Here is a 15,143-nt window from a genome sequence, read left to right on the forward strand (position 1 = left end):
TGGTATGTTTATGTAAGCAATAAGGTATGAGAGGCTGTGCTGTATCTTGAATAAGTAACGGCTGAAGGGCGTTGTTAGGCACGACGCGAATATCATTCACGATACAGCACTTGTCTCGAGTACCTTATTGCTTTTATAAAACGTTTACCACACAATACAACTATTAAAGCCGAAAAACATGTATCTATGCAACTTTTATGAAGTAAAATCACTAAAAGCCTTCCTTCCGCTGGAAAAAATAGTCCCTGACCGTAAACAGCAACAAAAGTTACATACATTATTTCGCCAATAGATGGCGGCAAAGACTGTCTTTATGAGTGAGTCAGTCAGTAGAGAAGACTTTTACATTGAAAGGAATCAAACTTGTGAACACGGAGAAGGAAGACGCAACTGACAGATGACTATGGGCACGGAAAGACCCCTTAACTGTTAAAAGGACAAGATATCGCAGTGGACATTCAAATGGATTTTTTTTTTATTATGAATATGACTGACCTGAAGGAAAATGCTATACTGTAAATGCAGGTACACTCGCTTTCTCAATCTCTCACAATACTCTACTATAGCTTCAATGAACAATATCAATGAGATCAAACGTGTTTAAGTTACTAAGAGTGGTTGCTAGGGGTGTTGTGTAGTGATACATAGAACAGTTGGGTGAAGCAGTCATAGCCGTGTTTTATCGTGAATAAAGCACAGCTATTGACCAATCAGAATCAAGGATTGGAACTAACCGTTTTATAAGCTTACATACAGCACCTTTAAACCTCAGCAGGGGATTTCACCAAAATCAGTCCCCCCTGGTTACCTGTCAAATTCTGCTAACGATAACTTTCAAAGCTCTTTACAGTTTTGCCCATCAATACCTCCCCTTCTCACACACTGAATAGCATATATACAATACCATTTACATATGGGTAAGTGTACCTATTAAGCCCACCAAAATCTACGTCTAGGTTTTTTTCATAGATATTGACATAGTTTATAAGAAAAATCATTTGTTAAAATGCAAGATTTATCTCTCATTTGAAAATGTATTAATTAGTTGATGTACATTTTAGAATATAAAATTAAGATAATTTAGGAATAAAGTCAGAAGTCTGACATGGGCGAAGTCCACAGTAGTCGATTGTCAAGTTCACGCGCGTGATCATAGGTAACTAAGCAACAGTGGAGAACTCGACAATCGACTACTGTGGACTTCGACCGAAAACAGGAAGTAAGTACAGGTATGTGCGCTGGCTGAATTAACATCACTTTTATTAATATCTTTCACATCTACTGCAGTCAGTTTCACCGTGTTCACTCTGAAGGAATCACTCACATGGCTGGGCACTTGTAATGACACATCAAGGATGTTAAGAGGCTAAAAGCAGGTTTAAAACTTGCCCCATTTAAGTCAACAGGGTGCAAATTTTAAAAAGAGGATAACACGGTGTAGGCAACACCGATTTTTGTCGTTGTTCTCTGTACTGACAGCACTCCAAATTTACAAAAAAATTGACCGGAGTTCTCCTTTAAGCCTGCATGTGTTCCAAATAAGCCCACATCATCTTTCATTCACAAAATATAAAAATGATTAGATTTTAAAGAAGTAAAACATCAATATATTTATTCAGTGACAGGGAAGTATTAAAATAATTCCTTTTGCTAATGTTTGATTAGAGCCCTGGGTGGGATGGGTAGGTGTTTGTGGCCGGTGGTCTGGAGCCTTAAGTCGGCTTGACTGGAGTTGTCGCTGGAGTCAAGCTGGAAGTTTGACCAGGTGTATCTCGGGAGCCAAGCCAAGTTGGGAATCCATACTCTGGGCTTAGGGGGGCCTCCTAGTGGGCCCCCCACACCGGGAGTCTGGAACCTTAAGTCGGCTTGGCTCCCGAATTATGCCTGGTCAAAGGTGGAAATTTAACTGGGTGTATCTCGGGAAGGAAGCCGAGTTGGGGCTCCAGACTCTGGGGTTTCGGCGGGGTCTCCTAGTGGGAGACCCCCACACCGGGAGTATGCAGCCTTAGGTTGGCTTGACTCTGGAGTTATGCCCGATCAAAGTCCCACAGGAAGTGACCATATCTCGGGAAGAAAGCAGAGTTACGCCGCCTTCACACTGGCAGTTGAAATCAGCTCCGATACGGCAGCGAAACGACCGGAAGTCATTCATTTCCTATGGAGATTCGCAGACTGCATGCAAATGGGTCCGAACCAGGTGCGAACGAGTGCGGTGCGAAAAAAATCGTGTCCGATGGCCATCCGGATGCGTTCAAAAAATTGAACTCTTGCGAAAGGCTACGGACGGTTTCTATCCGAAAATCCCAACGGAAGTTAGCGTTGCTATGGTACTGATAAACAAACCTGGATTCTTAACTTTTAATAAAATAAATAATGATTTTATAACGATTAGTTGTCATGTCATTTTTTTATTTTCATGATGTTTTAACGTTATTAGGGCAGTTAATACAATTAAATAATTCAATATTTAAATATACTCGCTTCCGAGGCTTCCGACCACTGATCTATATAATGACATATATATATATATATATATATATATATAATGTCATTCTATATAGATCAGTGCTTCCGACGCTTTTCACCGTTGTGTACGACGTCCGCTGGGGGCGTATTGCGTATTACGGAGCTGATTTCAACTGCCAGTGTGAAGGCGGCGTTAGGGCTCAATACTCCCAGCATAGGGGGTCCACTGGGTGACCCCTCCATGCCCGGAGTCCGCAGCCCCAACTTGGCTTGGGTCCCGAGTTTTGCCTGGTCAAAGCTGGACAGAAAGTGGCAGTATCTCGGAGCCGGACGGTCCCAGGGGCTCAGGACTGTGGGGAATGTCTGGTCCCTCTGGGACCTCTCCATGCCCGGAATCTCAAGCCTTAACTCGGCTTGGCTCCCAAATTATGCCCGGCTATAAAGGACTTTTGGACAAAACAAGCTCTATCTCATTTGAATGAATTTGTAGGCCTATCTAAATATAGTTGTAAATTAAGGTAAGGTTAAAAGGTTAGTGAGGTAAAAGCACACAAAGAAATGTTATCATTAAACACTTTCAGAAAATGTATCAAAGTTTGCAATTAGAGGGATTCCTCATTGAAACACATAAGGTGGGCTTAAATGGTTACAGTGAGTGATGGTGAAAAAAGACAATGTTTTCCTTTAAAAATGTCAGATATGTTTACAAATACATGCAGGGAGCTTAAATATACTGTGGACTAGTATCATAATAATTTTCATTGTGCCCACATTGAGAAATGTTACGGTTTTTTTCATTCAAGTTTAGCTTGTGTTGCCAATAGTTTGCATGCGTTTTGTGGCACTGCACCATTTAAGCCCATCTTAAAAAAAAGTTAATTTATGAAAATAATCTTCTCTACAAAACGATTTATGATGTATTTATTTGTAAATTAATGTAAAATGAATCGCAAAACATTTATTGTTTGCAGTTCACATGCTTAATTCTTTGGCAGTCTAGCCTTTCTGTAAGGCTAATGGTTTGACCTAGAGATTAGCTTTGAACGCAAGCTAATAAAACTCATCTTTCCATTTAAAGGAAAATTATATAAAATGATAAAGTACTATTTGTTCAAAGACAAAAAACAATACATTTATCTCTTATTTGACATAATATCAATGTAGTTAGCCTACCAAAGAAATGGCTTTAGGAAATATAATATGAAATATTAAAACAGATTTTCTTTCTTGTCCTGTTTCAATTTGCAAAGTGTGAAGACAATCTAGATCATTGACTTCCTCAAATCCTAATATTTCCTCTACAACTCCCATACCCCTGATTTTGTTCTTTTGATTGTAATCTTGTTTTGATGTTACAGTTTTAAAGTGGTAGTGTCACAATCACAGACTCTGCAACCTCCCTCTCAGGCCATCAGAGGGCGCCCACGCCCGAATATTGACTCATTCACGCAGTATATTTCCCATAACCCCTGTTCTTATCCTAATCACCTCGCTCAGCTGTTTCTCATCTAGAAGTTTTGTATTACTACTGTGAACAATTCCGAGCATTTCTTCCTGTGTTTGCCTACCTGGTTTGACCCTACTTTGTTCCTTGCTCGCGCCAGCCTGCTGCCTTGCCTGCTTTACCTCTGCCTGGATACTGTATTTCGACTGTTCGCCGCCTGCATCGACCATTTGCCTGCGTGCTTACTGACCACGAATTCTCCTGCTCTCTCCTGCTACTGTTTGCCGGTGATTTTACCTTTGCCTGTCGACTCTGATGATTCACAACAGGTAGTTAAAGGAAGCCACCACATAAACAAAACTTATGCAAAATAAAGTTCAGTGACTGCCATTACATAAAATACAGAAATGTATGAGTTTAGTGGATTGCATTCCTGGGCTCTGAATAAAATCCTGTTTCCAACACACAAGTCACAATAAATTAGAGCAAAACTGTTGAATTAACTCTTGTACTCACCCATGTGGTGATTGCAACAGAGAATGTTCCTGGTGCTCTTTTGCTACTCTAAGAAATAAGAGATACAGCAGTGAATTATTGTGTTCTGTAATATAACATCTGGTGTGTCTGTGTTTCTTTATTAACATGTGGATGCATGTGTGTGCAGGCTTACTGCACAGTATGCATCATTAGCAACTGCAATAATGCATGCATCTACCAGATAGAAGAACGTGTGATTTAGCTAACATGTAACCAACCTCATTAAACCTCTATGGTCAGAATTCAGTGGTGGAAAGAGTACTGAAAATGTATACTTAAGTACAAGTAATGTTACATTGCTAAAATAATACTCAATTACAAGTAAACGTACTGGTGTCAAAAAAAGTACTTAAGTAAAAGTACAAAATACTCTTCTCAAAAACTACTTAATTTTTTAAAGATGAAATGTCTTAATATGTATTCCACTTGGTCCACATAAAATGTAAATTATGATTTTTTCCACCTTTTCTCTCATCCTCTTTGCTAAGCCTGCATCACACTGTTACTCGATCACATATTGATCTCAAGTTTGATATGGAGTACTGCAAGGCTTATTTCTAAAACCATTGCTTATACATTTATACCTGCTTATACCTTTTGGAGATATCATTAGGAAACATGGAGTTAGATTTCACTGTTATGCTGATGATACTGAGCTCCATATTTTTTTTAGGCCTGACAAAACAGCGCTAGAATTTGTAAAACCGCATTTTTCCATCATAAAAATATCTCTATACTCTCAGTGTCAAATGCAGGAAAGTTAATTCATGCATTCATGACCCCCAAGGCTAGATTACTGTAATACCTTACTCATTAGAGTCATTAGAGTAATAGAGCAAAAGTGTCCAAAAACAGGAGAGAAGCAGAGATAAAATACATAATATAAAATAAGGAAAAAAATCTACATAGTCACTTGGCCATGCTGACAGTAAGTTTGAACTCGCACTATAGTGTAGGCCATGTGCATATAAATGTATGTAGGCCTGTAGGCTTCTGAATGCGCTTTAGTATGTGTAAGTGTATGATTTGAGCATGTGTTTCAGTGAGTGTATTAAGAGTGGCAGTACTTACTCAAGGCAGAATCCTCGCTCTTTATATCTGAAACAGATACAAGGTTATAATGCTGAAATACTACATGGTCACAATTACGCATTTTCTTATAACAGTTTTCTATGGGAGGAAAATGCTCAACGTGTAATTAAACGCGTTGCGTTCATATTCTGGGCTCATCTGATTTTTTATACATAGTATGGTTTATTAATATGATGTGTACTGAGTTTGGTCTTTTAATATCAGGGTCATTCCTGGTATGCGGTGACATTTTGGCTTCATAAGTGTTGGGAAAAAAGTACATGATTTTCATTTTTTTATCATTCTACCAAAATAGTGACATGTTTAACTATAAGGAATACATATTGGTCAAGCTCAGGGACTCAAAAAATAATAATTATGGGTAGATTGTTCAGACACTGTCCATGAAAATATTCCACCCTGTTAGGGACATATACATAGTTATCACAACATGTTAATAATGTAAATGTTAAACAATAATGAACTTTTCTTGGGTAGTATATGTCCCTTATGCCATCTTAGATTTTTTTTTTTCTTCTTGAAACAAGCAAAACAATTTTTGATGAATAGTATATGTCTTGATTATTAAAAACAGGTACGTTTTGTGCCCATTTTTGCAAATAGTGGTAAATAATGGTAAATGATAAAAAAATTTTGGCTCAAAAACATATATATGCTGTTTGTGCTCCTCACCTCACAAAATAAGACAAAAGTATACCAAACATTTAACGTTGCTGTCAAATTATTATTTAAAATGACTTGTCTAACAGGGTGGAACGGAAATAACAGGGTGGAACACCAGTGTTAAAAGGTTCAGTGGATGAGCTTTTTGTCATTGTCCTGCATGGTTTGCCATCAGTAATGGGTGGAACTGCACCTATATAATACTGTTTCAAAACAATAAAATAAAAAAAATCCAAATGTCCTTTGGGGGAGGGACACAAAAAATAGCTATGTGGTTCCTTATCACAATCAATCATGGTGGCAAAACAATTCTCTCTTCAGATGGCTAGAGAAATATTTACAAATTAGAGAAGACAGACATAATACATTTTTATTTATTTATATTTGATTAAAAATAAAGATACTATAATTCATTTGAATTAACTAGATTAACAAACATATACAAAATTCTATTAGAATTTCCACCCTGTTAGTTTCACATTCCACCCGGTTTATAGACCTAACAGGGTGGAATCTAACAGGGTGGAAAATTCTGAGCTAAGTTAGTCATAGATCTTTGAGTGATCAACATTTAGCTAGCTAACCTTCTACAGATGAACAGAACTTTTATAACTATGTCAGATTTGTTTTTAAATTTTTTTGATAGGACAAACATTCTCAATAACATAGCCTAACAGGGTGGAACTTTAAGGGTGGGACAAGCAGGATAACATTTCAAAAACTAAAAAAAAAGTTAGGAGTGAGGGTTGAAGCTTATCTCAGTTTGTACAGTTGAATTCCAGCGGGAAAAAGAAATGTCACTTCTTGAAAATGGTCTCAATGAAATTGCAGTTGGATTTGGAAGGCAGAAAAGTACATACTAACAGGGTGGAAGATGACTTCAGGGAGCAGTAATTGAAGAAAATTTAAAGAAAAAGACCTATATTTTCACATGATTTATATGTATGATTAGAGGCAGTTTAGCCTAGTCAATAACAATTTAAAAATATTGAGGTTTTTGTCATTTCATGGTTTATATTTCTTGCAGAAGTTGATTACTGTGCACTGAGGACATGATAAAATTGAATGCATACATCAATTACAATTGTGTAAAATACAAAATAGTATTTTTAATGTCTATTATCTCTGTTTAAACTGTTAAGCTGCAACCACCCCACTTTTGAAAAATCCCCAGAAATGGCATACCCAAACTGAAACAGATACAGTTCATGAACCCTTTGCACTAAAAACACAAGTATGATCTCATTTGAAAGCAGACACCTGGCAGTTTATTGTAAATGTAGAATTAATTATTGTCATAATGAAAAAAAATTGTTATAAATAGCTTCAAAGTTTTGTAAAGTTATTAGAAATGTATTTTTATGAAACTATAAAAAATAAATAAAATTGAAGTTGGCACTGTAGCAATCTAGAAATGCACTACAGCTAAAGCCACGTCTAAACATTTTATATTTAAAATCTGAAGATGGTACGTCTAAAACTCTGTATTTAGTTAACTCTTTTTCAAGATCATGTCATATGACTTTATTTTGATTATACTCTAAAATGCTAACTTACTGATGTTTAGTCATCATGTAAGCATCCATTCAGTCTTTTGTCTCCATTGTTTTGTGGTGCAAACGAGCCCCATTCAGTGTCAGTCTCCCCCTGCACACATTCACACCTCTCCAGCCTGGTTATGGCTCTAAATATGCATTTCTTTTGTCTGCATTATAGTTACTAACGACTGGCTATTCACATGCTATTCATAGGGTTTCAAACCCTAATTTATTTTATCAAAGTTCTCACTTTTACATTTGAAACTGTATCAAATGCCCTTCTTGAATAAAGAAACATTTCAGTAAGCATTCCTATTTAGAAAGAATCATAAAAGAATAACAGTTAGGTGGCAGGTGCACCCAGGGCTAGCTAGCATGTTAGCTTAGCACACCATCAATACACGACAATATATGAGATTAAAACCATGTTTGTGCTCCAAACTTACTTTATAACGCATGCCATCTGATGTGAAATCCATGTCTGGTTTGAGTGTAATTCACCTTAATGTTCGCAGTTTGTTACCCAAAATGGATCTGCTTAGAATTTGGGTGAATTTAACAGATGCAGATATTGTTGTGTTATCTGAAACCTGGCTGACAAAATCAATCACCGATATGGATATTGGAATGGGTGGTTATAATGTGTTTCGTGCTGACAGACCAAGGAAGGGTGGTGGGGTTGCTATTTATGTCAAATCTAAATTTAATGTGAAGTTAGTCTATTCAGAATCAATCGGTAAGCAGCTGGAATTTCTGGCAGTGAAGGTGGAATTGGCCAAGGGCCTTTATGTTACTGTTGTTGGGTGTTATAGGCCTCCTTCTGCCCTGAGTACTGCATTGCAGACTCTTATTCAACTCTTATCCAGATTGGACTACTCTGAAATTATTTTATCAGGTGATCTAAACTGGGACTGGCTGAAACCTTGTTCAGATGAATTTAAGTCATTTTGTGATTCTGTCAATTTTACACAGTTAATCAATTCTCCCACTCGTCCAAATCTTAAGTGCCATGAGAAATCCACCTTAATTGATTTAATTTTGACTAATGTCCCGTACAAATTTTCTGCTGTTGGTGTTTTTTGCAATGACCTAAGTGACCATTGTGTTGTTGCTGCTGTAAGGAATACTAAGATGCCTAAATGTAAACCTCGCGTAATATGTAAGAGGAATCTCAAAAAATGTAATGAACAGGGCTTTTGCCATGATTTGTTTAATTGTGATTGGAGTAGAATAGAGCTGATTCCCGATGTGGAGTCAGCCTGGATCTTTTTCCGGGATAGTTTTTTGCAAGTAATAAATAGACACGCCCCACTAAAGAGATTCAGAGTTAAGGGGCGGGACAATCCCTGGTTTTCCTCTGAGCTTGGAGATATTCTTCATGACCGCAATTTAGCTTGGGCCAAAGCAAGAAAAACGGGCTCTTCGTCTGATTGGCTTGTTTTTAGGCAGTTAAGAAATAAATGTTCTTCTTTTATTAAGAAAGCAAAATCTGACTTTTATCTATCAGCCACTACTAACACCTTAAATGATCCCAGAAAATTTTGGAAAGCTATAAAATTACTTTCTCTAAACAAAGATAGTATTTATGTTCCTTCTTTTATTATGAAAGAGTCTGTAGTAGTTCATGACAAGCTGGAGATATTGAACCATTTTAATGAGCATTTTATTCAGTCTGGTTCTTTGTTTGACACTGCTTGTCCTTATCCTGTGACACCGTGTAGAGATGTACCAGTCTCTACAAGTGTCTTCAATCTTACTCCATTCTTAGTGGCTGATGTTCAAAAAGCCCTAAAAGGGCTGGCTCCTGAAAAACCTCCAGGACCTGATCTTATAGAGCCCTACTTCTTAAAAATAGCTGCTGATTGTGTAGCACAGCCTCTAACGTACCTTTTTAATCTTACTTTAGAGAGCAACACTATTCCCAAAATAGCTGCAAGCAGCCATTACCGGGGCCAAGCAGAATAAGACGACAAGACATCCCAACATGTCTGAAAGTGTCAGACCAACTGCAACAATGAGCAATTAAAGACATTTAAAGAGGATTTTAGGCAAAATGCCTGAAAAATCATAGAAACAATAATTAAAAATATGATTTAATGGATTATCACTTTCGACCAATAGGTGGCGCAGTTACAAAACTGATGTGATGTGGTCAGAGTGAAGTGACAATGACACATACAAAGTTTGGTGTCAATATGTCAAGGCATTGCAGAGATAAAGCCTTAATTAGTGCTATTAGCATCATGCCTCAAATTTGCTGCTGCGCTATACGAAAACGGTTTCGTCTATCGACACGAAATCCATAACTTTTAGTCAGCACGGTCTGGAGATGATACGATTCGATTTTGGTGAAAATCGGACAAACGGTCTAGGAGGAGTTCGAAAAAGTAGGTTTTGAATGAAAATCAAGATGGCGGACAAGAAGTTTGACCAAATAAGGAAAATTTGGTATCTATGTTCTCGGCTTGACCCAAGGAATCTATTAAGACCAGTGGCATTTACATAGGTCGATGTATTCAAAAGTTATTAGCAGTTTTGGAAATGTTGTTATAACTTTTGACCACTAGGTGGCGCTGTCTCTAAATATTTTGGGTATCTTCAGGGGATGGTGCTGATGGCACATTCTGAGTTTCGTAATATTACACCAATGCATTTAAGTATAGCATTTTATTTCACAAAACTGCATTGAAGTCAATGGGAATTTCATGTTTTGTTCTATTATAGCGCCACCAAGAGGCTCAGTCCCACCATTTTTTTTATGTGTCCTCAGAGTGAGCCCATACATATATGTGTCGATTTTGGTGCAAAAATCTCAATTTGCTTCGGAGTTATAGACATTTATATGAAAAAACACGTAAAAAATGACTGACACATGACTTTGATTGGAATTTACTACCCCTAAACATCAATATTTTCGCATTTGGACATTGGCGTTTAACTATTGACCTATGTTTCCAAACTTCTGACGGTGGTTTCGTCTCGATCGGACAAACGGTTTCGAAGATATAGCCTAATGTTTTTTAAGCGCTAAATCACAACGCTACACAAACCGTAAGGCAAAACCTAGCATGTTTGGTATCGTTGGACTCGGCAACGATTCAGGAGTCTAATGAGAAAAAAATAAGTGAAAATAAGTCGACCACACCCAAAGTTATAAGCATTTGAAAAAAAATTCACCACTAGGTGGCGCTGTTTCGAAACTTCTCACACTTCTTCAGGACATCGTGCTGATGGCCCATACCAAGATTCGTAACAATCCGTTCATGCGTTGTTAAAATACAGCATTTTAGCACAAAATTCAAAATGGCCGACAGTCAAAATGGCCGATATGGCAAAATTGGATATCAGTCGACTCGGCATGTCGCCCTGAATCTAACAAGACCAATTTGTTCAGACAAACTGTTCAGAAGTTATAAGCAAAAATAGCCATTTTTCATATATCCGGACCAGTAGGTGGCGCTGTGCCGAAACGCAGCATGTTGCCTCAGGTCATGCTTGTGATGACTTGTACCAAGTTTGGTCTGAATACGATAAAGCGTTGCGGAGATACAGCCTTACGACTGTTTTCGCAGGCGCTACGTAAAATTTGTTCGAGCGTTTATCGAAAACGGTTTGACGAATCAATTTGAATTCCATAACTTTTGGTCACCACTGCCTGAAGATGATCTGGTTCAATTTTCGTGCAAATCGGACAAACCGTCTAGGACGAGTTTGAAAAAGTAGGTTTTTCGAAAAATTCTAAATGGCGGCCATATTTTTATGACAGAAAATGAAGTAATAGGGTGCAATCGAATCGGCATGAGCTCAGGAATCAGAGGAAAAAAGAATTTTGTAGATTGGCCTTACAGTTCAAAAGTTATTAGCAAAGTAAAAGTGAAATTTTGGACAGGTGGTGGCGCTAGAGGGATTGGTTTTTAGACACTAAATTTGGTATGGTGACTTTTTGGACTGTCCTCTATCAGTGTGCCAAATTTCATAACTTTCCCGCAAGCGGTTCTATGGGCTGCCATAGACTCCCAGAGCGGAAGAAGAAGCGGAAGAATAATAATAATAAGAACGGGAACAGATACAATAGGTGCCTCCGCACCTTCGGTGCTTGGCCCCTAATAAGAACGGGAACGAAAACAATAGGTGCCTCCGCACCTTCGGTGCTTGGCCCCTAATAATAATAATAAGAACGCGAACGAAAACAATAGGTGCCTACGCACCTTCGGTGCTTGGCCCCTAATAATAAGAACCGGAACAAACACAATAGGTGCCTCCGCACCTTCGGTGCTTGGCCCCTAATAATAAGAAACGGAACAAACACAATAGGTGCCTCCGCACCTTCGGTGCTTGGCCCCTAATAAGAACGGGAACAGATACAATAGGTGCCTCCGCACCTTCGGTGCTTGGCCCCTAATAATAAGAAACCGAACGGATACAATAGGTGCCTCCGTACCTTCGGTGCTTGGCCCCTAATAATAAGAAACCGAACGGATACAATAGGTGCCTCCGCACCTTCGGTGCTTGGCCCCTAAATAATAAGAACGGGAACAGATACAATAGGTGCCTCCGCACCTTCGGTGCTTGGCCCCTAATAATAAGAACCGGAACAAAAACAATAGGTGCCTCCGCACCTTCGGTGCTTGGCCCCTAAATATGGAAATCTGCATTTGTTTGTCCATTATTGAAAGGGGGTGACCCGTCAAATTTAAATAATTACAGGCCAATTTCTAATTTGTCTGTTTTGGCCAAAACGCTTGAATCCCTGGTGAGTGATCAGATGAAAGACTTCCTGCATGTACAGGACATTTTATCCCCAGTTCAGTCAGGTTTTAGAAAAAAACATACCATCACAGCTGCAATGAAGGTGATAAATGACATCTCTGTTGCTCGTGACAAGAAGCAGCACTGTGCATCACTTTTTATTGATTTGTCAAAAGCTTTTGACACGGTTGATCATGATGTTTTAAAGATTAGGCTTCTTAATTCTGGGTTTTCAGAGAATACGGTCTCTTGGTTCTCAAACTATCTTAGTGACAGAACCCAGTGCATTAAGCATGATGGTGTTCAATCTGGTATTTTACCAATTCTTAAAGGGGTTCCACAAGGCTCTGTGTTAGGCCCTCTTTTATTTACTATTTATATAAATAACCTTAATCGGCATGTGTCTGATGCAAACTTTCATTTTTATGCAGATGACACAGTTATTTACTGCTGTGCACCCTCTCTTAAACAAGCCATTGCACATTTACAGAATGCCTTCACTGTGGTCCAAAACACTTTGCTACAGCTGAAACTTGTGCACTTTTTTATCTGTGCTGGACTATGGTGATATATTATATATGCATTCATCTGCTCAATGCCTTCATATGATTGACGCAGCCTATCATGCATCGCTGAGATTTATTACTAATTGTAAAGCTCGCAGTCACCACTGTGAGCTGTACTCTCGTGTAGGGTGGTCTGCTCTGACCACACGGAGGCTTTGTCATTGGTACACATTTATATATAAGGCTATTCTTGGTGTGCTTCCATCCTATTTATGTTCACTTCTTATGAAAAAAAGTGCTGGTCATTACTCTCTCCATTCTCAGGCTGTTGTCTTGTTTTCTGTCCCACATGTCAGTACTGAGTTGGGTAAAAAGGCCTTTGTTTATTCTGCTCCCTTTACATGGAATTTGCTGCAGAACAATTTAAAACTTAGTAAATTGATTCCTTTGAGTGTTTTTAAGTTAAGAATGAGATGTTTTGAGTTGGACTCCCTCACATGTCAATGTTTTTAATTGAGATTTCATTGTAAGTGCATAATTGGCTTTCAAACGGTTTCTATTAATTTATTTATTTATTTATTTATTTTTATTTTTTGTGTGTCTTTGTATGTATGTAATGATGTGATGTAATTCAGCTGCCTATCTTGGCCAGGTCTCCCTTGCAAAAGAGATTTTTAATCTCAATGGGCATTTCCTGGTTAAATAAAGGATAAATAAAAATAAATAAAAATAAATGTTGAGTGTTTTAAATAATCTTCTGTGTTCTAATTTGGCTTCAGATAAAAAAATCAGACAGAAAATATATTAGTTTATAGTATTCTGCACGATAATAACGTCTATATAGATTAGCATTGCATTATAAATATAATTTATTATTATGAAAGTACCTGGCATGGCTCGAAGAACAAAGGCAAATCAAATATCATTGCAATCATGTTTATTGTCTTCAAAACATCTTTATCTGCATGTTACAGCGCGATCTCTGTTAGCTGTGTGTGTGTTCGAGGTGTCCTAGAATGTCACATGATCATGGCTCTTCTTCATGTTCCATATATGGACTAATACTGTGCATATAGCGCCCTCAGGCTATTGGTATGAATTGAAAACACATTAAAGGGATACTCCACCGTTTTTTCATATTAAACTATGTTATTCCCTTAACTAAGACGAGTTGATACATACCTCTCTCGTCTCAGTGCGTGCACTAAATCGCTTTGTCTTGCGGCGAAACTTTGTTAGCACTTAGCTTAGCCCAGTTCATTCAATATGGGCCAAGCAGAGAAGCTACCAAACACCTCCACGTTTTCCCTATTTAAATACAGTTACTCGCGTAGTGTAACTCGACCTAGGACGGTGACACAAAACAAAACGTTGCGCTTTTCTAAGCATGTAAAATGGATAACTGTATTGTATGGCGGAATACCATAGCAAGTGACCCGACCAGATATTTTGCGCCGCGGGATTAAATTTCCGACTAAAAAACGGTAGCGGTCGGTAACTCTGGTGTAATTTGAACGGGAGCGGTCGGTCATTCAATATCACGTTCCCGACGCCGACGTTCTTTCAGAACAGCATATCTTCGCTTTACCTAATCTTAATCTTATCGACTATAGACTCGATTATAGGCTACAGTCTGCCCTACATATTTTTCGGTTAAGGCCTACATATTTTGCTTAATGACATGTCATATTTTCTTTCTTTCTCTGACACTTTTCCTGTGTTGACAGCAAAATGTTACGAATTTTGATAATACGAATAAAAATAATAGCCTACATTTCATTTTTCTTTTCGCTGCGACATTTTTTCCCCTACTGTCTGCAGCAAAATGTTAAATTTTGTATATTGACAAGGCGAATAAAATAATAATAAAAAAATGTTTGTGCAGACTACATTTTTATTTTCTCTGTGAAAATGTACATGTGAAATTCTGGGAGATCTATATTAAGCGGGATGGTCGGGTCGGGAAGAAAATTATTCTAAGCAGACAGCGGGTGAACAAATAGTGTATATATAGCGGGAACGGGTGGGTGCGGGATATAATCCCAGCGGGAGCGGGCGGGAGCGGGACTTAAAAAAACAGTCCCGCGCAGACCTCTACTTCCAAGCACTTGCTATGGTATTCCGCCATACAATATAGTTATCCATTTT

General features: G+C 38.1%; 1 protein-coding gene across 1 annotated transcript in view; it reads right to left on the reverse strand.

Annotated features, from left to right (window-relative positions):
- Positions 1–15,143, reverse strand: part of LOC311082477 (globoside alpha-1,3-N-acetylgalactosaminyltransferase 1-like) — a 43,341-nt gene that overhangs the window by 13,903 nt on the left and 14,295 nt on the right. Inside the window, exons 4-5 of the mRNA XM_084113335.1 lie at positions 5,519–5,545; positions 4,427–4,474 (exon numbers count right to left, since the gene is read on the reverse strand). Coding sequence (XP_083969461.1) covers positions 4,427–4,474; positions 5,519–5,545 — 75 coding nt within the window. The remainder of the gene's footprint in view (positions 1–4,426; positions 4,475–5,518; positions 5,546–15,143) is intronic.

Source organism: Abramis brama (genome assembly GCF_963993115.1).
Source record: "Abramis brama genome assembly, chromosome: 5".
Classification (NCBI taxonomy): domain Eukaryota; kingdom Metazoa; phylum Chordata; class Actinopteri; order Cypriniformes; family Leuciscidae; genus Abramis; species Abramis brama.